The 22,680-nt window shown below is 46.7% G+C and overlaps 1 protein-coding gene across 1 annotated transcript in view; it reads left to right on the top strand.

Annotated features, from left to right (window-relative positions):
• Positions 1–5,566, top strand: part of CAMKMT (calmodulin-lysine N-methyltransferase) — a 405,628-nt gene extending 400,062 nt beyond the window's left edge. The window contains exon 11 of the mRNA XM_047782156.1: positions 4,983–5,566. Within this exon, the coding sequence (XP_047638112.1) occupies positions 4,983–5,060 (78 nt within the window). The 3' untranslated portion in view covers positions 5,061–5,566. The remainder of the gene's footprint in view (positions 1–4,982) is intronic.
• Positions 5,567–22,680: the final 17,114 nt, after the last annotated feature.

Here is a 22,680-nt window from a genome sequence, read left to right as displayed (position 1 = left end):
CTTCCCAGAAACCACCCATCTCTGAGCTAGTCTGACCTTGGCGAGAGACTTGAACTTGTCATTTCTTGCAAGTGGTGACCCCAGAAGAGTAAGGGCCTGACCTTATTTTTCTCCTAGAAAAGTGTGAATAGCGTTCTTTCTTAGTCAGGACTATGATATAATATGGAAGTGTGCTGACTTTCGAAAAATTTTATGCAAAGCGGACCTGAGCATCCAAGCAATAGAAAGGAAATCTTCACGTTCGGGAAATGGGTTCAATTCTTTGGGTCTCTGGACCTCCATTTAAGCTCCTGGAGGGAAAAAAATGATGCTTTGTGAACAGAAAGGGTTAAATCACTTCCTCTCATTGGTGGGATCAGGCCCTTTGCTAACATTCAGAAAATAGAGAATCGCTGTTGTACAAATCCTACCTGCCTCTAGAGTGATGTTCTCCCTTTTTAAACGCCTCTCCAGAACAAAAAGAATGGCTTTGAGCACTTTACCTGGTCAGGGGAGGGTCTTTCTTGGCCCCCCAGGCTCTTCCTCCCAAAGCGCTCAAAAGAGTCTTCTCGCCAAGGTGAGGCTAGAGCTACAGGGATCAGCTGATGGCTGCTTCATGTCCGGTCCTTCACTTTCCCTCCCCAACGACAAAGGCTTTTAGTTTCTCAGTCATAGCTCAGGAGAGCAGAGGTGTGGGTTTCTCCACCAGCAGAAAAGTTCAGCCTTGTGCCTGGTACCCCCTGTCTCCTCCCTGCAAGAACTGAAGTGTGGTGGGACATGCCAGGCATTCACGTCCTTGGTGGCCAGCTCTCCTTTGTCTAGAATTTTAGATTGTCAGCACGTAGTGGACAGCAACCCCTTTTTATTTCCAGTGTTGTCCCCTGCTCAGCACAGTACACAGCACGTTGTATAAATCACTAAACATGCCTCTTAGGTTTATACTGTGCTCCATGCCCATAGAACCCGTACTGATCATAGACTGACTGACCGGTCCTGCAAAGATAAATTTCCATGAATAATGAAGTGGCCTGAGTGTTTATCTCATCATAATTGCTTAAAAGTTCAATCCCCCGCCTTGCTGACACTGGACTAAAAAACAGTTCCCCTCCTCCCTTGGTTCTTATTGTAACAGGTGAGACTTGCATTTTGTTCTCAGGAAGTGGAACCCCCCTAGGAGACTGTTCTGCAGGCTTGGGGCGCCCTGTGTAGACGGTGTAAACGGGCCGCCATGATGTATATTTTTCATGATGAGAGCAGTGTCAGCTGGTTTGTTGTTCCCCTGCGTCTAGCCGAAGAATGCCTCTTGTCCCTTCTGTACCAGAGCCTAGAATGCCCGGCTTTGCTGCTGCAGCAGCAGGTTTAACCGTGTGCTGCCTGGACAGACAGAGAGAGAGGCCCTGATGACCCAACACCGGCCCTCGCTGGGGAGGTGTCCTTTGCAGGAGGAGGATGCCCGGAGAGGATCTTGCCGCCCAGAGGCCCGACAAGAGAGCCGTGGGTCCGGCCGCAGGGAGCGGGGCGCGTCCCTGCTCCTCGCCGAGCCCTAGTGCTCCTCACCGGGGGCGCGGGACGTAGGCTGAAGCCAGCCCCGGCCTCCGGGAGGGGGGGTCCCCCCCCGCCCCCACCGTCTCCGAGGATGCGCGGCCGCTGGGATCCTCCACCCTGGCCGCTTTTGTTTGCCGCGTGCTAATAGCCGGGGCTTAAAAGTTTTCCATCTTGAGCGGCAATCAGCTTTCTTCCTCTCCATCTCTGGCCAAACCCCCATGGTCCCGGGGACGAGCCTGCTCCCAAATGGAGGAGCAGCGTTTTCCTTCAGGCTGCGTGTTATCCTCTTAGCCCTACTGTGTTGGAATAGAGCGTAACCAGCTGGAGGACTGTAAGACGCCTGATAATGCCGCTCTTTTCCGCTGTCCCGTCTTAATCTTGTTACACAAATGGTTGTGAAGAGATTCATGAATTTTAATTTTGCCCTCTGCATTAGTGCCTCACGTCACTCATACACAGCTGCCTTCTATGCTGAGTTTTTCACCCCTCCTCTTACAACAGGGGAAAAAATTAGTTACAATCTTGGCAGTAGTGCAAGGTAAAAAAAAAAAAAAAATCTACAGATTTAGGCAACCACCCATGAAGCTGATTAACAGTCATGATCAGGAGGAACAGCTTTGCCTCTTAAACTTTTCACCTCTCATTGTTAACTGTGAAATTTTATTTCCGTTAAAAAGCAAGCCTGTAATCAAAACGGTGCCATTCTGCACTTTTCTGCCAGTGCTTTTGTTAAATTGTGCCCACACCATGCAGCCATCGTGCTCAGGAACCAGGCAGCCGAAGGTGTAGTGTGTTTTTAAAATCGTGCCTTTCTGTTGGTCCAGGCAACGGGGAGAAAAAGAACACACTTCCCGCTCCCACCCAACCTCTTGGTCTCCCCCGGGCTAGGAATCAAATGCATTGCCCACTGGTGGGGATCAAACCCCAGGATGTTAAGATAACCAATTGTTTAGCAAGGTAGAGACTTGACTGAGAGAGGGCAGCTGGCTTGAACTGAATTGATAAAAATATTCTCAATCATGCAAATATTCTTTGAAATATGATTTTACATGCCATAGTTTTCTTCTCTCTTTTTTTTTTAACTTTTGCAAAACCACCCGTGTGTTTATTTTCTGTATTTTTGTCTTTAGCCATGAAAACAGGCTTGGGCTCGGCTGTGAAGTCGGTACATTGTGTTAAAAGCACGGCCATATTGCACTTCTGCTTATCTATTCAAAATGCCACATTACAAGTGGCTGGTGCTTATAATCTGTGTGGTGTGCTGTTGATAATTGTGGATACTGTAAAGGGTAAACAGTCTGAACTTCACTCCCGCTGCTGCTGTTCACGCCGTGGCGAGGCTGAGCATGTTACATCCAATTATGAAGTAAAGCATAATGCTACTAATAGCAGCTATATAATTTAGTTCAGTCCTCAAAGACCCTGTTTTAACCTATGAAATTGAAAAATTGTTTTATTCACAATTTGCTTTTTGTTCATTTTTTTTAAGGTGCTTTTCTATTTCTTAAAGTTATAATTATTAATTGGGCAAAGAAGTACAGCCTGGGTAAATGGAATTATTCTTAAACCCCAGAACGGGCCCCCATGGACGCCAGTATTTCCTAACAGCTTTGTGTGTGTTCAAGGACCCTCACAGAACAGACTGGATTCAGAAGTGATCTGGTGCCGGGGTGCAGGGCTGCCTCTGAGGGTTGTCGGCACTTTCCCATCGAGGGAAGGGCTCACCGTCAGCTCGGGGCTGGCCCCTGGCCCCTTCGAGCAAGGAAGCCTCCGCTTTGGCCTCCAGAGGTCAGCACAGAATCCAAGTTAAAAGTGATTTCTAACCCATATTTACAGAAGAATTATTTATCCCACATATTACCTCGGGGACTTTATAAAGAGCTCATTTGAGTCTCTGTATATTAGTGCATTGTGAGTGAGCAGGTCAGCTGACTCACGCTGAGTAATCAACTTTCCCTTATCCCCAATCCCAGAGGAAGAGTTTAGCTCGCTTGGCCCCCTCTTCCCTCTGTCAAATATTTCAGTGAGCTCCTTCTATCACTAGGGCTACTGACAGCAAAGGTATTTACAGTCGGTAGGTCCCAGTGAGGACGGGTTTGCTTAGGGAAGTTTGGGAAGCCATTTTCAGGGCATTTTTAAAAATTAAAGAGAGCCCTAGAGGGACGTGTGTTTAGAATGAACACTGTCGCTCTTCCGGTGGCAACAAAAATCCATGAGGATCTCTCCAAAGAGACAATGAACCATCTGTAAAAAGAGCAAATGCCATCGAAGAAAACAGAATGAGGAGACTTGGGGAATTGTGCCACCATCAATTCTTAGGCAGGTGGATTCGAAAGTAGAGAGTGGGTTGGCTTTGGGTGCCCCAGTGGAAAAGGAGAAGCAGGATCACTGCTGCTGTCCTTAATAAGGAGGGCGTGTTGCAGTTTGGAAACACGACTTAGAAGAAACACACGCAGTCACGTTAACATGCCCCAGACCTACTAATGCAGGAAAGTGTCCTGCTGGAGCCATTCATTTAGATTCAGGGTAGGGTTGGGGGTGGCGGGGGGGTGGGGTGCAGAACGTTTGTCTGCTTTGAACCAATAAAGGAATCGGTGCCGTGTATAATTAAAAGAAATATTTATTTCTGATTCTTTTAAATCCAAAAATGAACTAACACTTGGCTTCAAAAATAACAATTTTGTCTTTATAAATAGCCACTAAGTATTTGCTAGAATAAATAGAAATACGACTCTCACAATTATTCTAGCCGAATGGGGTAAAGTGTACTTTGGATTTGCGACCTCTGATTGGATTTTTAAATCTGTCCCGAGAAGGCCCTCGGAACTTTTACCCAGGTAGTATGGATGCTCACTGCTCCGCTGCTCTCATTGTTCGACTATATTTTCCTCCTTGGAGAATTTTTGAATTCCTTGCCATTCATGTTAAAACCCCTGAGAAGCAGCTGGAGAGCCTTTGCAATGTCTTAGGCCCCACCAGCCTGTCCCTTGTGCCCAGGTGTTGCCACAGTTTCCAAATGATCTGAAGTGCCTGCCAGCCTGACTCCTGGGTCGAGGGCAGGGGGCAGGGAGGGCCGAGAGTGGAAACTTCTGTGCCAAATGGCTGGTCTGGTGAAGATGAGCGAGGCCCCCCCCCTCCCCAGCTCTCTGCTGAAGTGCCTCACAGTCCTTAGAGGTCACGAAAGCAGCCTGGCTATTTATGAAAAAACACCCCCCCATCCCCCGCCACCCCTCCACCCCCCCCACCCCCCCCCCCCCCCGCCACCAAAAATAACAAAGATTCCTAACTGGATGCATAGTATTGCCACTGAGAACCACTCCGAGTTGCTTTTTTTGTGATTTATTTCTCCAGAGCAATCTATTAAGGTAAGAAGTTTTCATTATACTCAACATTAAAATTGACTAGTGAAAATTCCTAATCTGAGTCTCCTGACCTCTTTTTTCCTCTTTTGTTTTCAGTTGAAAAAGGAAAACCAGGATCTATATGAAGAAAACCTTCATTACCCACTTCTGCTTATTTTAACCAAAGATGGCTAGAAGATTTCGCTGCTCAAAGGGTGAAGAAAACATCCAGTGCACAGGAAATACTTTGAGAAAACCAGAAATCTGCAATGGCTATAATAGGCAGCAAGCTGCTGGCCCCCTGAGATTTTCAAGTCCCCGGGACTCGGGCCCCCCCCCCCCACCTCTGGGACACTCCATGTGCGGGTTATGGAGCCACCTGTCCTCACCTCCAGGATTCCCCAGCCATCCTGGACTCCTCTTTTTCTGTCTGCTTCTTGCTCTTCCTGCACCAAACCTTTGTCTTTAAATATGTATACACAGCCTGTCTGCCATTTGAATAGGACTTGTGAGCACCCTAAATATTTTTCCCTCTCATAGAGACAGAATTGCTTCTAGAGAGTCCCATCCCCCTTTTAGAAAGTATCTTGGTCTTTGTTCTATTTTAGTGGTGGTCATTTTTCATCTGTCAACACAGCAAACATGATGATACTTTCCTGGTTATAAATAAATAAATAAATAAATAAAGCAAATTTCTTTCAGATCGTCCTCAAATAGATTGTATCAAATCTGCCATCTCTCTCTCTCTTTTTTTTTCTGTCTCTCTCGCCCATTCTCTTTTTCCTTTTAAACAGGATGTTTTTTTTTCCCTATAGATGTATAAGAAATGACTACATCAGCCCAAAGCCTCATAAACTGACCGTTTGTCCTCTGGACACAATAGCATGGCCAGCCCTCTGCTCCTCCTCTCCAATTATGTGTGATTAGTCTCAATGTGTTGTGTCAAGGAGGAGGAGTGTGCTGAGTGCTTATTATCTGTTTAGGTACAAGAAGAGCACATTTAGGCTCTGACTATGAATGAAAAGTGAGCCTTTATCAGGGCTCACATCTACTGCTGTTCTCCAGGCCTTTTTCAGAACAGGTCCTTGCCAGAGAAATTTTGAATAAATGGTTGATAAAGTGAGATTGCAACCAGGGTTTAAAAAAAAAAAAAATCAGTCACACAATTATCTGATTGAAAGTAAGTATATGTGGTTCTGTGCTTCGGTGCAAATATATGGTAAACATTTAATAGGTGCTACCTAGGATTAAGAAAGAATGATTTTTCTGCAGGGAACCCAAGCCTCTCCTTGCCGAGTCCCCAAGATGCTCCAAAGCCTTTTGTGGAAATTCAGATGTTTATCTGTAAGGAATCATTTGTGCCCACTTTAGCAGTAATGTCATTAGTAGGTTAGCTATATACCCTCCTATCTTTGGTAGAAGCAGAGCGCAAATTTAGTGTGATGCAATTAAAGTGATAGGTGGGAGACTGGGGTGAATCCTTTTGCATGTTAAACAAACTTAGCTGTCATAAAAACAGCGACTCTCAAATGTCTTCTCTGCTCACTTCTATCATCAAACAAATTTTTCGCCATCAGTTTGCATGTCCTTGTATTCACCACTTTTTCTGCTCCATTAGAGCACCTAGATGGATCTCGGAAGGCATAGGTCAAGTCGCAGTTAGATCATACATTTCTTTCTCACAAAAACTTGAATTGCAATGCCAAGTGATGGGCTAACATCACAATAACAGCAATTTATTCCTCTTTGGATAAAACAGCAGTCTATTCTCAGTGCTAGATAAAGACCAGGGCAATGCAAACCAGCCATTTAGCTGAGTAGTTCAGCTAGTGGCAGCTCTCCTTTGGCGACTGTATAGGTTGCACACTGGCTTCATATTTTCTTGTTTAAAAATTAGAATTGGGAATGTTTTAAAAGGCAACACAGGTAGTTCCACTTATAATGGTGAAAATACAGAGAAATTATTTCTTCTGTAAAACCTGCAACTAAATCTGCCAAAGAAAACCCATCCCTGCAGTAGCATCTCAGATTGTCTCTTCTTCTTTTTTTCTTTTAAAATACAGCACAGCAGAACCATGAGAATATTTCCATTTTTTCCTATTAAAATACTGGAATTGGCAAAAATTCAAGTTTGCATTTATGTGTTGTGTGTGTATAAATCCACTGTTTATTTCTTTAGAAGAAATTGTATTTTTAACAGTAAACGTGTTTTTTTTTTTTTGGTTAATATATGAGAATGGCGTGTACAGTTACCTAAGCTTGAGACAGGGTATAAGAATTGAGCTGCTGTTACCAAAGGACATCTAGTAAAGAAATACACCCATTGTCTGATTAAAACCTAGAGAATCTTTTGTAAAATGTTAAAAGATTCCATAGATCTGCTCTTCATAGGATCCTTACCTAGAAATGTCCATATTCCAGGCTCTTTGAAAATTTGTAAGGAGCTAATAACTAATGTTGAATATTAGTGAATAGTTATAAAGCATGTTCATTTTCTCAAATTTGAGTGAAATGCAAATATCGAGAGGGGAAAATACAGCTACTTTAGAAAGTTTATCCATTTACATTTTTTTGAACTTTATGACTAAGCATTATTTCTCTGCATCAGTAATGGGTTGTATAATTGCAATTGAAATACCCCATTCCATAATTCTCTATGCAATTGTGTTGGTTTCCAACAAAGCCTGTCTTTAAAATCGTAAGAATTATTATGGTATTCCTGTCCCCTGTGTACCTGTATCTTCTGATAAAACTAGTGAGTCTCCTTTGTCATTCTAAGTAGATTTGGTTGGATGTTGAATGTTTCTCATATTGCCCATGGTCAGTTCTGATGCGGTGATATGAACAGCCACATACACGTTGGTTATAAGAAATATATTTTATTTTATAGCAAGACGTATGCTGTGAATTGGGATAAAAGTGCTAGAAAAGACTACCTAAGAGGTTGATGCTATTTTGTATAAATTGTGTATTTTGTTGGCTTTTTGACTGAGCATGAAAATGTAACTTCCATTAGGGAAGGGTAATTTAGGTGCTCAGTATTCAGCAGAAAACTTGTCGGGCCATAAAAGCTTTTCTGGCTGGTTCCTCGGGTGTTTTCAGAGAAGAGCTGCCCGCCCCTTGCTGATTTTCCCTTTGGCTTCAGTATGGGCTGAATTTACCACTGCATACCTGTTGAATCAATTTGGGGGATCCAGCAGTTAACTGAGTGAATGGAAGGATTAGTGGCCCTCTGGAGCCCTATTTCAACAGCCAGGTGTCTTTCCTAAACTAGTTAACTGCTTTTGACAGTTGAAGAACCTGGTTTTAACACCATAGGCAGGAGATTGTTGAGGTGGTGGCTTGGTTTGTTTTGGGGGGTTTTTTTGCGTTTCTTTTTTTTTTTTTTTCTTCTCTCCACTAGTGGAAAGGAGTGGAGCAGACCTTCTCCTAAGGCTTAGACTTCTCTTTTAAGAGGAGTGGACCGACCCCCTTCCATCAACCCAGCTTCCGTGGAGCCTTTGTGCTTAGTCAGCATTTGACTTGTTTCCAATCTATGCCAAACAATTCGGTGGCATTGTCCGGCAGGACCCTTTCACTGGACTCAGCGGAGGGGACAGGATGCCCGCACAGGGGAGGGAGTCAAAGTGTATGTAGACACACATACATACACACACTCCCAGGGAACATAAGGCTGTGTAGACCCTCGATCTGGGCTCCCGTTCCCGGATTTACTCTCCACCCCAGACCCAAATCTCCTGAGTTCAGATTGTGTGAAATGTCATAATTATGCTGACCGTATCCCACAGAGGAAAGATGGATTCGAAAGTCAGACTAGGTCCCCTTAGAAACTGAATTTAGACAGAGGGCAAATATGTTTTCCTGAGTGGACTATTTCCAAACTAGAAAGGAGCCCATTGGTGTCTAACAGACCATTAAGTCTGAAATGCCACTTTTAATTCTCAGATTTCCTTTTACCCAGAGACCTTATGGCCCAGACGGTGACAAAATGCTCACTGTGTTCTCTGCCCTGGAAGTCTGTTCATTTGGCATCTATATTTTGCCTTTTTGTTGTTGTTGTGGTTCCCCTGACTTTTCAATTAATACATTTTTTAAGTAGATAAAACAGATCATACTGTGACTTTTAAAATGTCAACAAGCTTGCAAACAGAAATGTAATAAAATGGCTAATAAGAGATTCAATAGTTAATAGAGGGCCTGAAGTGTGAGCAAATACAGTAGCTGTGTATTGGAAACTGTGCAAGTGAAGATGGCTTTAGTATTGCAAACTGAGGAAGAAAATTGTTTTTAATTAGCACCTTCATAAGAACTGCTGATTAATACTGTTTTGTTTGGTGAAAAGCTTTCAGCTGAGTAATTTGTACAGCCATTACAACAGTTTTGTTAGAGCGGGACTCCTGTTGTTAAACACAAACAGCAGATGATAATGGTGGAAGATGAGTTTGTCATGTAACAATTTACCTTATTGAAAAAAGCTTTATATTAAACCCAATACAGTAGGTACCAGCAGAAATCACATATTTTAAATCCTTCCAAAATTGCAGTGTGCCATGCTTGTATTTTTTTTTTCAGGGACTAGAAGCAGATTTTATATCATTTATAAAATTATATACACAATTTAAAGGTGGTGTAGCATGGACAGACCACTTTCTCAGCAGCGGTTTACGTCGGCGCAGTAAAGTGGCCGTGTATTCAAACACTTTCTAACTACACAAAGCAGGCTGGAAAATGGAATCCTAATTAAATAATGTTACTCAGATGTAAATTTACATTGGGACTGGATGTGGGGAAATAAGAATTGGTGTTTCTGCCTTAGGTGGGTTTATCATACATAGGATTTTATATATATATATATATATATATAAAAACCTCTCTCTCTCAAGGAAAGTTTAATTAACCTTTTTTTTTCCCCCCTCCTGGAGGTGTTTTTAACCTGCCAGGGAAGAGTTCCCATTCAGTAAGACCTGACCAGGGAATAAGAGGTTGATTTCAGTGAACTCCCATCAAATGAATATTGCTCTAGCCAGAAGCCTGGGAACTTTTTTTTCTCTTTTTAAATAAAATGCAATGGTAAAGCATATTTGCATTAAAATATTACACTAACCAAGGCTGGTAAGAACTGTAAATTATTGGAGCGGCGTAATAGAGCATGAGTTTTTTTTTTTTTTTTAAGACAGGCCTTCGGGGTAATAACAAGGGTTGAGGCTCACGACAGTGCCAAATAAGCTTTAGACAGCATAATAGTCTACAAAGAAAGCCACAGAGCACTAATGTGAAGGAAGAGCTGTCCACCACATGCAGCAAAAATCACCAAAGGTCATTTTATGGTAGCAATTGTGACATAAAATTGGTGGTCATGCTACATGTCTAATACTCAGCACAGCTTTATAAATGATGGGCCCCTAGCGATGGCTGTCATTAAGTGCTTTCATCATAATAAACTTTAAACTGTTGGCTTTATGAATCGCCAGCTAGCTTCAGCTGTTCGTTGGATGGAGCTTGCAGTGCCTTAAGTGTGACAAGACCTATTAGGAATTGCAACCATGTTTCAAGCGTACTTGGCTTCCCCACTCCTGGGGTGATTGCTGCCTATTAAACGGCGTCTGGGAAGATTTTCCTCCAGCAATCTCTGATCAAGAGCTTTTTTGGGCTTTGACCTGCATTTCCTTCAAGACTTTCTCTGAGGAGTTTTATAAGAGCAAAACTCCAGAGGATTTATAGCCACTTCTGATTAATACCTTTCCAGTTTTTCTAGCAACTCTCCCACTGCTGCATAGAGAAAAGCTTTCATTGTTCCTGAGGTGCTTATTTGTGACCTTTTCTCTGCTTCCTGATTCCTTCTAACGTGTTCTCTCAGTGAAATCCTCGGGGTGGAACCAAGACAGTGAGGTTGTTACAGCGGGAGAGACAGAGGAGGAAAGACGGAGGCTTTTATATTTTTAAAGAATGACATGCAGAGCAGCCTGGCCCCGCCCATTTAAAATGCCCGCTGTGACGTCACCAGCCGCCCGTGTACCCAACGCATCCTTAATGAGCCCTCGGTGTAAACTGAGCCGACACGTAAAGATTCTACGATTCAAATTACACTTTCATTAACCTTTAGCATAGGAAGTCTTTCAGTTTCCATAAATCTTACAGTGGCTTACCGTCTGTCCTACTGATGTGAATAATAGATGTTTGGCGAAATCGCTCTTTAAAAACCCAGGGTATTTAATTTACGAGGGCTAAATACATATTTCAGATTCCCTCAGCAAGGACTTTAATTACTTCTTGTTGGTTTTTCTAACTTGGAGGTCGCCCCCACCCCTCCAGTTTTCCTCTGCCCCACTCAGATGTTTCAGAGATGGGAAAAGCTTGCAACGTCCAAGTCTCTGCCTTAATACTCATTAGTCTTTCTTTTAAGCTAAGTAATGTCCTCAAGAGAGTTAGGGGAACGTCTCAGGTGTGGACCATTACACAATTAAATTAGCGAACCTCGGAGGGATCGGATTAGGACTCAGCAGGGGACACCTGGGGATTCTAGGGCCGAGCCGGCTTTCTGAATAGCAGGGCTCTGGCCATGAATAAGCAGTGAGGGTCGGCCCGCTAGGTAGGCTCGGTCACAAACTCGTCTTAGCGAATAAAGTATTGCAAGCTAAACCGTTTTTCCCCCCTAGGAGTAGGTTTCTTTGGCTGTCGGAGAGAACAGGAAACCCATCAGCCAATGTGTCCGGCAGAGGGGAAAACAGGAGTCGGAGGACGCGTGGCTTTTCGCATACAAAGGCATCCGCCCATCCCTTCCCGCGAGGCGGCCAAGGCTGGACCCGTGCATTTGGAAGCTGCGGCCCAGGTGCAAGCGGTGGGGGCGGGCCGGGCCGCCGAATGCCCCCGAACAAAGGCGCCTCCAGGGGCCCCGCGCAGAGGTCACCTGCTGCCTCCAGGGCAGATTAAGGCGGACTGGCGAGGGCGTTTGGAGGAAATGGTGCTGGTCTTTGGGAAATCAATTCGTCCCACCCTTAATAGGGCATGTGGCCCTCCCTCCTTGGGAGTTAGTTCCAGGCCCTGGGCTTCCAGGTCTTTCCAAATCCCCTTCTGGAAGAGGCGGCCCCTCGGCCTGCCCGTGCTCCCTGAGAATTTCTTGTGCTGTCGGCAACGTCGCACCTCCCTTTTCTCCCTCTTTCGGGCTCTCCCGCCCCTCTCTACCCAGGCTTCTTTCATAACGAGGCTGGAAGTGGAACTTTCCCCCCACTCCCTTACTTCGCGATTTCTTTTTTTCCCAGTGACCTGGGCTGCACTTTGCCCCCACTCCCTGCCTGCCAATCTCCTCCGGGTTAGGGCCTCTCTCTTTCCATTCTTGCGAGCTCCCCCTACTTGAGAGCTCCAGGAGGCCCAGCCTTCCAGAATCCGATCTCCTTCCGACGCTGCAGCCCCCCTGCGGAGGAAGGAAGAGGCCTCCTCGGAATGAATGACGGGTAAGGAGGTTTTTAATTTGTGTGGAGCTACAAGAAAAAGGCCTCCGAGCTGCGTCCCTCCCTCACCTCGTTTGGAAGCCCTCCTGCCTTCCCGGTGGGCGCTGTCACCTCTCCATCCCTGGCGGGTCCACCCACTGGCAGAACTGGGCCGAGGGAGCTGAAAATGTTGGTTTGTGGTGGGAGAATTGCCTCCGCAATTTGGAACAAGGGCTTTGGTCAACTAGAGCCGGTTTTTCTGATTGTTTGCAGGCTACCGATGTGAGAAATGTGGAACTTGAGCACGTTTCTGTCAGGCAGGGTCGGAACCTGAGCTCAGCCCTGGGCGATCTTGATTTGCAGTTGGCCCTCTGATGGTCGAGCTCTCCTTGAGCTTGGGGGAAATGTCACCATGATGTCCCCAACGCGGAAGACAGTACATTTAAAAGCTTTACCCACCTGACCTGTGGTTTCACCTCCAGGTGCATTAGCCTTCATTTCCTTCACAGGCGTTATTTTTAGGAGCAGAGGCTACAGCCCTGACTGGCCTATGTTTTGAGTGGAAGGCACACACTTCTCTTTCCTTGGCCAAATCACTTATATAAGCAGCATCTTGTGATGCCAGGAGAAAGCCGAATGAAGCAGCTCCCAGCTCCTGAGTTGTCCCATGTCTTGCCTTTCTCCCCAGGTACTCCTGCTCAGCCCAGTTCAGGCCCTGGGAGATCACCGGGCTGGGTGACAGAGGTCAGGGTCTCCAGGTTACCTTCGCCCCGGCTCTCCGGGGGGTGTGTTGGCCTCACCTCTCAGCCCGGCTACTTCTAGCCCCTCATTTTGTTACCCAAACCTAAGGTTGTGTGCCCGATGCCCCAGGGAAGCCAAAGGATGTCTAGACATGGATTGGAGTTTGAGAAAGGTTTATTGCAGGGCCATGAGAGGAGAATGGATGACTCATGCCCTTGACCCCCCCCCCCCCAAAAAAAAACCTGGAACTCCCCAGAGGGTTTCAACAAAGCATTTTTTAAAGGCAAGGTGGGAGAGGAGCATGATTGGTGTAGGAATCCTCTGTTCTTGCAGCTGTCCACAGATGTCAGGTCAGGATGTTCCTGTAAGCTTCTAACAAGACAAATGTTAGCCTCTGTTCTGCAACAGTTTATCTCTATATAAAGGGGAAAGTGTTACATGCTTAAAGGTCAGAGCCTTGAGAATGGGCTGTCCTATATATTTCAGGCTATAGGCAACATTGTTAACTGGAAGCAAAAGCTGTAGAATACCAAGGTTAGAGTGAAAGAAACAAATCTAATATGGAGTCAGATTTGTTCTTCCTTATTACACTTTTAGCCTCCCTCCATTACCCCCAAAAGACTAGGTAAACCTAGGATGGTTCCAATATTCTTGATAGAACTATGATACCGAAGGAGTTTGACTCTGCTTTTATGATTTTTTTTTTAATGGCAGCAATATATTGCCGCTCCTTCCATTGAGAAATGAAGTCTGTTTCTCTACCCCTTGGTTCTGAACTTGGCTTGACTTCCTTTGACCAATGAGCTGTTAGTAAGCATGAGTACAAGCAGAGGTTTGAAAATAGCTTCCACCTTGGGATTTGCTCGCTATTGATGCCGTGGGAACCCCGTTACCATGTAAAAAAGCCCAGGCTATCCTGCTAAACACTGGAGACCTGTGGCCCACTCACCCCCATCATTCCAGCCATGTGTGTGAAGGTAGCCAGAACCTAACAGCCCCTGGCAGACCTAGCTGCTCACCATGGCAGGGTGAGCCAGTCGGGTGAGCCGGCAGAAAAACTGTCCAGCCGAGTCCAGCCCAGATGACATGCCCAGAGAATCACAAGCTAATAAATGGTGGTTTTAAGCAACTAAATTTTGGGGAAATTTGTTACACAGCAAGAGGTAACTGATACACTCCTTGATCTTTTCTCTCTGGGGTACTTTTCGGCATCCTTAAGTGTACCTTGAGGTACCCAAACTTTTGAGATCAAGTTTTGCCTAAAACATGTTGAGTTATAGTGACTAATAATGTGAGAACACAAAAATAGGATTCAGGTCCCACAGGCCTCACTCACCCTTCAGAGAAGCAGCCTATTGCAAAGATAAATCCCTTTCAGCTCCTAGGGGAGCACATAAAAGAAAATGGGCTGCAGGAGGAAGCACAGTGGACTCAGAAGAACTGGATTCTAGCCTGGCCTCCCCCAGTAACAAACTGGTGATTGTAGGCAAACTATTTAATCTCTTTGAACTGGATAATTTAATTTCCCACTTCATGCTAAATTCTGAAGTAGTCAAGATAAACATATTCCATTATCCATCAGGGCCAGAGATTTTGATCACCTCGGGGAAATAGACTTCTCTGATACTGCCAGGAAAGAGCTGTCCCACATTAGCATGGCCCTTGGGAATACTTAGTCCTTCTCCTGAGACGTTCTCCCGTGACGTTCTAGAATGATCCTGATGTGTCACCTTGCTCTGCCCTGGGCTGAATGTGGGAGAGCTGCTTCAGCGACCACTGTGGGGGGAAGAGGGGAGCAGTGGGGGCCTGAGCCCCTCCAGTTTTATTCACTCATCTAATAAATGCTTTTTTTCTGTGCTGTCACCCTGTTAGCTGCTGGGGATCTTATTAGTGAATAAGAAAGACCCCATGACAGGCCCAGACCTAGTGAGGAAAACAAAACTGCTCTCCACACACGCAGCTTGCACTGTAAACAACAAACAAATGTGCCAGTGCATTTATCAAATAATTATAACTTGTAAATTCAATGAAAGACGGAGGCCTTTCGGCAGCACGTGATAGAGGGGCCTGCCTCAGGCGGGAGGGCGGGAGGGCTCTCGGGTGTGAGACGAGAGAGATGCCGGCGGGGAGACAGGCTCAGGCAGAGGCCCCCCAAGGTGGCCCAGAGCCTGCTGACTCTGAGGATGGGAGCGAGGCCAGTGTCACTGGTGCCTTGAGAGGAGGGACGTGAGATGGACAAGGGCCAGCCTGTGCGGGATTTAGCGACTCTGGATTCTATTTGGAGTCTGACGAGCAGCAAGGGAAGGGTCTGGAGTCGTGAGAGGGACATGATCAGAGGGATGTTTTCAGAAGCTCACGATGAGTGCTGGTGGGGCGTCCAGGGAGGGGGCTCCTGTAACGGGGTGGTCGGGGTGAAAGAGAACGGCCATGTGTTCTGGCAGACATGAGGGACAATGGGGGAAGGAGGAGCACCCCGATTCAAAGAGTGTATGTGACATAGAATTCACAGGCTTTGCGGGTGGCCTCCTCACAAAGTCGCAGGTGAAGCTGTCAGCCTGAAAGCCTGAGGCTCCTGCTCTGGGAACATAAGCGCTTTGGCCTTAATAATCTCCCTGTGACCCGGGATACGGGAGGTGTGAGGGGCACAAACTCCAGAGAGGATGGTGCCTCCGCAGCCTCCACTTCCAGCTTCACAATCTGGGAATGGGGGGGGGGGTGGCTCCATATACGGATGCCTTCTGGGCCCCCCAGACTGGCCCTGCCCAACATCCTCTGGTTCTCTCTGAGAGGGAGGTGGCAGTGGCTAGACAGGACGGGGCTGCAGGACGAGAAGTCTGTTTCTGTTCTTTTCATGGATACAGCCCCAGCCTTTCTTTCATACTGTCTTTCCAGGCATCTGGTTCTTTGGGGGATATTCAGGGAAATACTCCCAAGGAGGTCAGAGACTGGCCGCTGTCCTGGTCTTGAGGCTCCCCTGAGCCCCACAGATGCAGAGCAAGTAATGGCCTATGGGGCAAGATATAAGGGGCCCAGGGAAGCTCTCGGGTGGGGCAGAAATGCGTCACTGATATTGAAATTCTACCAACAGACCATCTTCCCCTCGGCTCAAAGCAGGTCTCCTCTGGGAGACGTGATGCTCTCATGGTCCCTGGTGGGAAAGATCTGAAGACAGGCCTGCATGGGGATGGGTTGGAAAGCAGGAGGTGGAGGGGAGAGGACACAGGGAACCTAGAGGAAGTAAAGGGGCCCGGGACCTGGGGAAAGGAGCGGAAATGGGAGAATCCAAGCTTCAGAAGCCACTCGTTAGCTTCACAAGGTTGCCAGTACAGGAGGACCATCCTGACTCAGCAGTGCACACACCTGGTGGCGTGCCCCCCCTGTGCACGGGGATGTCAGCCCGAGGTGGGTGGGGCCCTGCCCACACAGGGCACATGCACTCCAAGCAGAGACAGAGCCAAAAGGACTCTTAGAAAAGGACTGGCCAACAGATCAACAGAAGGAGGAGGAGGCAGAGCTTGCTTTAGGCCATGACGGTCCTGGCAGGAGGAGGAAAGACCCCACCAGGAGTATGAAGTGCATGAAGATTTCAGGAAATGTGGACTTGGCAGGAGTGTGGGGCTACATGAGGTGAAGCATTCATTCATTCATTCATTCGTTCCACAGACTTTTATTGAAGCCTAACCAGTGCCAGCCACTCAGGAGAGAGTAATGAACCAGAGCAACAAACTCCCTGATCTCACCGAGTGGCATTCAGTGGAGAGAGAGAGTCTACAGGTACACAGACAGACTGGCTCAAATCAAGGGAGATGTGGTACAGCCAACAAAGCGAGCTGATGAAAGAGACTGGGCCTTCTTTAGCTCTAAGATCAAGGAAGCTTTCTTGAAGGAGGCAGCACTTGAGTTGAAACCTAAACAAAAAAGCCCATCTTTGGAGACTGAAGAGCATTCCAAGCAGAAGCAACAGCAAGTGCAAAGGCCCTGGGGCAGGGGCACATCTACAGAACCAGGTGCATGGAGCATGGTGGGTGAACAAAGTGTGAGGTGAGGAGTGTGCAGGACCTTGTAGGCCACAGAATAGGAATCCACCAGAGGAAGACGTGGTCTTGGCCTCTCTGTTTAGAAGCTCGCTCTGGCTACTATGAGGAGAATGAGGGGTTCAGGAGAGGCAGTTGGGGGCCTGGGAGAAGCTGCAATAAGCAGGAGGTAGGAGGTGGGGGGAGAAGAGCTGAAGGCTAGAGAGTGAGGAAGGGGCGTCTGCCTTCATCAGGGAGCAGTGGGGCCTTTGGGACAGCTGACCGATGTGACCTTTCCAAGGACCTAGTGTGAAAATGTTCCTACGCCAGTGGACATGGACATGGAAGCAGAGTCCCCAGTCTGTCTTTGGTGTATGTGCCAAGGGCAGGACCTCACCCAGGCTCTGATATGTGAGCCTGACCCATCTGATGGGCCCTGTGACCCCAAAGGCCAGTGTGCTGACCCATGAGAGCAGGGGCAGAGCCTCATTCATGGGGTATCCTAGCCCCTGGCATGCGGTGGGTGATGGGCAGAAGGGCTGGACAGAGAGGCCTGGGCAAGAGCCAGCCCAGGCCATCTCACTGGCCCCACTTCGACCTTCTTGTCTAGGTAGCATTCAGGAACTGGCAGAAATGTCACAACCTCCTAACAAGAAGCTCTAAAAGTTGTCCTCAGAGATCACATGTCCTACAACCGTGGGACTAAAGGACAGAAAGCCCCAAATGAGGATTAGAAGGACCAAAAGGAAACAGCTCATATTCACTGAGCGCTGTGTGCAAGGCCTTGTGTTAGGGGCTTTATAGATATTAACTCATTTTATCTTCACGCCTGTCCTCTGACATTGTTGCTGTCACTACCTCCCTTGTTCCAGATGAGGAAATGAGGCTCAGAGACTGAGGTCAGGTACCTGCCTGAGGAATGGCCCGCTAGCAGCCCGCACATCCCTGCCCTTGGACCATTTCTGCTGAGGAAATGAATTGCCCAGATGTGCCCTGGCTGCTCTGCCTGGGATCCCCTCGCCCAGAGCAAAGGCCCGCCTAGAAAGAAGGCTTAGCGGTTAATCTGAATGCAAAGGAAAGAAGGGTGGCATTGCCAGTGTGTGGCCGTTAGACTGTAGAGTCGTCGAAGCAAATCCACAGGTGAAAGCTGTGTCTGAGCTCTGGGCCCTGATCCGCGTGATTTGGCCAGAGACCAGACAGTCCATGCCGCCAGATGTGGACACATCTGGGCCCAACCACAGAGAGACTGGGGGGGGCGGCAGTCACCCCTCAAAAGTTGTGTGCCAGATCTTCACGCCTTGCCTCTCATGTGTGTGTGTGTGTGTGTGTGTGTGTGTGTGTGTGTGTGCGTGCGTGCGTGCGTGTGTGCGTGCGCGCACCTACACACACTCACACACACAGCCTGCCTAAGAAGGAGCTTTTCATGGACTTGAGGCTCTGGCCTCCCAGGACCCCAGGTAGTAGCCCATAGTTGGGTGGTCCTGGTAGCCAGTCTCCAAAATCTCCTTAAATGCTTCCTCTGCCTCGGGACTTGATTGCTACCCTCTGGGATACTGGGTTGGGAACTTGGATAGATGATGACAAGCAGTGTGGTCCCAGCAGCTGCTGCTCCCGTAGCAGGTCACTTAAGATGACGCTCAAGGGCCACCAGGCAGCAAGACCAGAAACATATCCTTCTCTGGGTTCCTTTCCATTCTCCAAGAGCAAGGCAGAAACCACGTCCTCGACAGAGACATCAAGGGCGTCAGTGTGAGGGTTCGCCTCCTCCCAGCGTGACTGAGCTGCTTCGGATCACCTCCCCTGGAGGTAAAGGTCATGAAACCGAAGGAAGACTGAAGAGGTGAGCAAAGAGCCAGCACATACACTCGTTAGCATTGATTACCATCTCTGGGAGGACAGAACAAACGATAGGTCTTCCTCCCCAGGAAGCCAGAAGACCAAGAGTCAGCTGGATGTGCTGGGAGTAGGGACAAGAAAATTGTCCAGATGCTCCACAGAGACATTATTCTTGGATAATTCTGACTCTCAGCGCTGAGATGCCCACACACTGTCTCTCGGGTGCCTGTTGCCTCGCTGCCTGGTTGCCAGGTAGAGGCAGAGAGTAGAGAAAATTCCATTCCCTCACAGTGCCATTAAAAAAAAAAAAAAAAAAGATGGTTCGACATTTCTTTCTCTTAGAGATTCTCTGTGAGAAAGCAAAGAGGAAAGACTTGGGTGGGGTCTGAGGCCGCGCACTCTTCTTGAAGGCCCTCTGGTCTCAGTCCTGTATCCTGAGCACTTGGGATGGGGAGGGCGCTCATCTGAAAGGCCCCTGTTGCTTACAAGGCACAGTACAGACAGGTTTTAGTTAGTTGCTTCTCTGATCACATTCATTTCCTGAAACCTTTCTTTCTTTCTTTCTTTCTTTCTTTCTTTCTTTCTTTCTTTCTTTCTTTCTTTCTTTCTTTCTTTCTTTCGGTAGGACTAAACAACATGCTTTGATGTCAAATGCATGTTAAAGATGGAGGTTTTTCCACCTTTGCTGCTGGTTGGCCGTAGCAGCTACTAAGCTCCCATCAAGAGCTTGAGTTCCTACCTCACGTTTTGCTGCAAGGAGGTCTCCAGAAAGGGGCTGAGGGGAGAGAGGTGTTTACTCAGCTCCTTCCATCCCAAATTAAATATTCAAATGGGGTTTGTTTGGAGGCATTGTTGAGCCTTGAGCTTTAATTTAATGGAAAGGCATTGTCCCCCAAATAAAGGTTTCATTAGGCCAGCCCGCAAACCGTTCCCCTCACCCTCCAGAGGAAACAATCTAGGTGACAGCCTACCCATCATAATCCCCCGCTACAGCTTTATGGTGACAAAAGACTCTTAATACAGAAAATGTTCGGGGGCAGGAGAAACATTTCCCAAACAAGAGGTCTCTCCCTTCCAGGCCAGGTAACAAAGGGTCCAGAGGAATTTGGTGGGGGCCTCCTGGCCACCTGCTGGTTAAGCCCACGGTCAGTGGATTAACTGCAGCTCTGACTGAGTGTTTGGAAAGGCAAGTTACATGGCAGAGCAAACAAAATTCAGACCGTGCTTTACACATGGTAATCCCAAATTTAATAAGAGCCTCACCACTGGGAAGCCAGAGCCAAAAAGGTAGCTGAGGTGTGGGGCTCTATTGTTCCCAGCCAGAGATGTCATCATTGGATCTGGGCAGCCTCTGGACCAACCCCTGGGGGTCTGTGGCTTCAGCTAAGAAAGTGCCAAACTACCATGAGGTGTTACCTCACACTAGTCAGGATGGCCATCATCAAAAAGTCTACAAACAATAAATGGAGGAGAGGGTGTGGAGAAAAGGGAACCCTCCTACACTCTTGGTGGGAGTGTAAAGTGGTGCATTGGAGGACACTACAGAGGTTCCTTAAAAAACTAAAAATAGAGTTGCCATATGATGCAGCAATCCCACCCCTGGGCATATATCTAGAGAAAACCATAATTCAAAAAGATACATGGACCCCAGTGTTCACTGCAGCACTATTTACAATAGCTGAGACACGGATGCAACCTAAATGTCCATCAACAGATGAATGGATAAAGAGGATTGGTACCTGTATACACAATGGAATACTACTCAGCCACAAAAAAGATGGAAATAATGCTACTTGCAGCAACAGGGATGAGCCTAGAGATTATTATATTACATGAAGTAAGTCAAACAGAGGAAGACAAATATTATATTACTTTTATGTGGAATCTAAGAAAAAATGATTCAAATGGATTTATTTATAAAAAAAAAACAGACAGACTTTGAAAATAAACTTACAGTTATCAAAGGGGAAAGACAGGGGGTAAATTATGAGTTTGGGATTAACATATACACACTACTATATATAAAATACATGACCAACAAGGACCTACTGTTTAGCACAGGGAGCTCTACTCAATATTCTGTAATAACCTATATGGGGAAAGAATCTGAAAAAGAATGAATTCAGTATAACTGAATGACTTTGCTGTACATCTGAAATTAACACAACATTAGAAATCAACTATAATATAAAATAAAAATTAAGTTAAAAAAAATGCCTCTTGGACTCTTGGGTGCGTCAGCTGTTTGCCCTCTTCCAGGCTTTGGGGACCTTGCCTAGAGATGAGTCATCACTTTGTTCCAGAGTCCCTGCCAAAGGCTTGAGTGGTCAGAAGGCCATGTGAGTGAGCCTCAAGCCCTGAGGGCTGCACCGGAATCTGCCTCCCTGACCTCAGGGCTCTCCCTGGGCAGAGCTGAGGTTTCAGCCAAGAGCCCATGGAAGCCTGTGATTTAGGGCTTGGGCCGTGCTGATGAGAGCCTCGTCAATTATCAGACCTGGAAGGTGGGGCATATGTGTCGTTGCACTCTGGTCACCTGTGAGGTACTGTTCAAACTGTAGTTAGAGGAAGGAATGTTTCTTCTGGGGTAAGGTTCCAAGATCACACATTTGCTCAAGAGATATTTCTTGAGCACCTGTTATGTGTCAAGAGCTTAGGACATCAAAGTAAACAGAAAACAGACATGGCCACACATATAACAAACTGAGATAAGTGCTATAAAGGGAAGAGAAATTGTGCCATGAGCCCATATGATGGACAAATTTGACAAGCCTGGGGGGACAGGATATGGGTGCTGGAGCTGAGATCTGAGGTTACCTAAGGGTGAAGCCAGGCTAGGGGTGGGCAGGTGGAATGAAGGATGAAGGGGAGCCTGTGGTGTTGTAGAGCTTCCCAGGCCCCCATGGTGAGGGAAGAGGATGGTGTGTCCAAGGAAGGGCCACCTCCTTCTATCTCCTGGACACCTCAAACCTGTGCAGAAAAAAAAACTGGGGGAACCAGGCTCTGGTTTATGTGGACCAAGGTAAGAGTGAGGGCCTTGAGATGCTGAATATCTAGAAACAAAATTTTCCTGGGGAGATCCCAAACCTCAGGCATATTTCTGGCCTAGGAGCACCAAGCTGCTGAAAGGTGGTACAATTAAGATTGTAAAAAAAAGTAAAATTAAAAAAGTTAAAAAATTCTGACTCTGCTCATAATTCAAGGTGGTGAACCCTACCAAAATCTTGTTGAGATAAAGTTTTAGAATTCCAAAAAGACTCAATCTATCATATTACAGAGGGGAGGAAGAAGCCACGGACATATATGAGATGTTAGCAAATTTCTGGAGTATGACAGGTGTATGGGAGCAGTTATCAAAGGAACTAGCTGAAGGAAGCCCTGATAATACATTCTAAAAATGGGATTCTGAGGAGTTCCCACTGTGGTGCATTGGGTTAAGGATCCAGCACTGTCTTGGTGATGTGGGCTCAGCCTCTGGCCTCGTGTAGTAGATTAAGGATTTGGCATTGCTGTAGCTGTGGCATGGGTCGCAGCCTCGTCTCAGATTCGATCCCTGGCCTGGGAACTTCCAGAAACCATGGGTGTGGCCCAAAAAGAAAAAAAAATGGGATTTCGAGAACAAGAATGAGCTCTTGAGATTTCAAAATGCAGCTGGTGAAGCTAAAAAAAATGTTCAGTGGGAGCACTAAAAAAAATGAATGAAATCTCACAAAGCATAGAGCAGAAAGACAAAGGAAATATGAGAGATAAAAGTAAAAGAGGAAAATAATCCAGTATCTAACCAATAGGAATCCTACAAAG

Source organism: Phacochoerus africanus, chromosome 5, assembly GCF_016906955.1.
Source record: "Phacochoerus africanus isolate WHEZ1 chromosome 5, ROS_Pafr_v1, whole genome shotgun sequence".
Classification (NCBI taxonomy): domain Eukaryota; kingdom Metazoa; phylum Chordata; class Mammalia; order Artiodactyla; family Suidae; genus Phacochoerus; species Phacochoerus africanus.
This window is presented reverse-complemented; position numbering and strand designations above follow the sequence as displayed.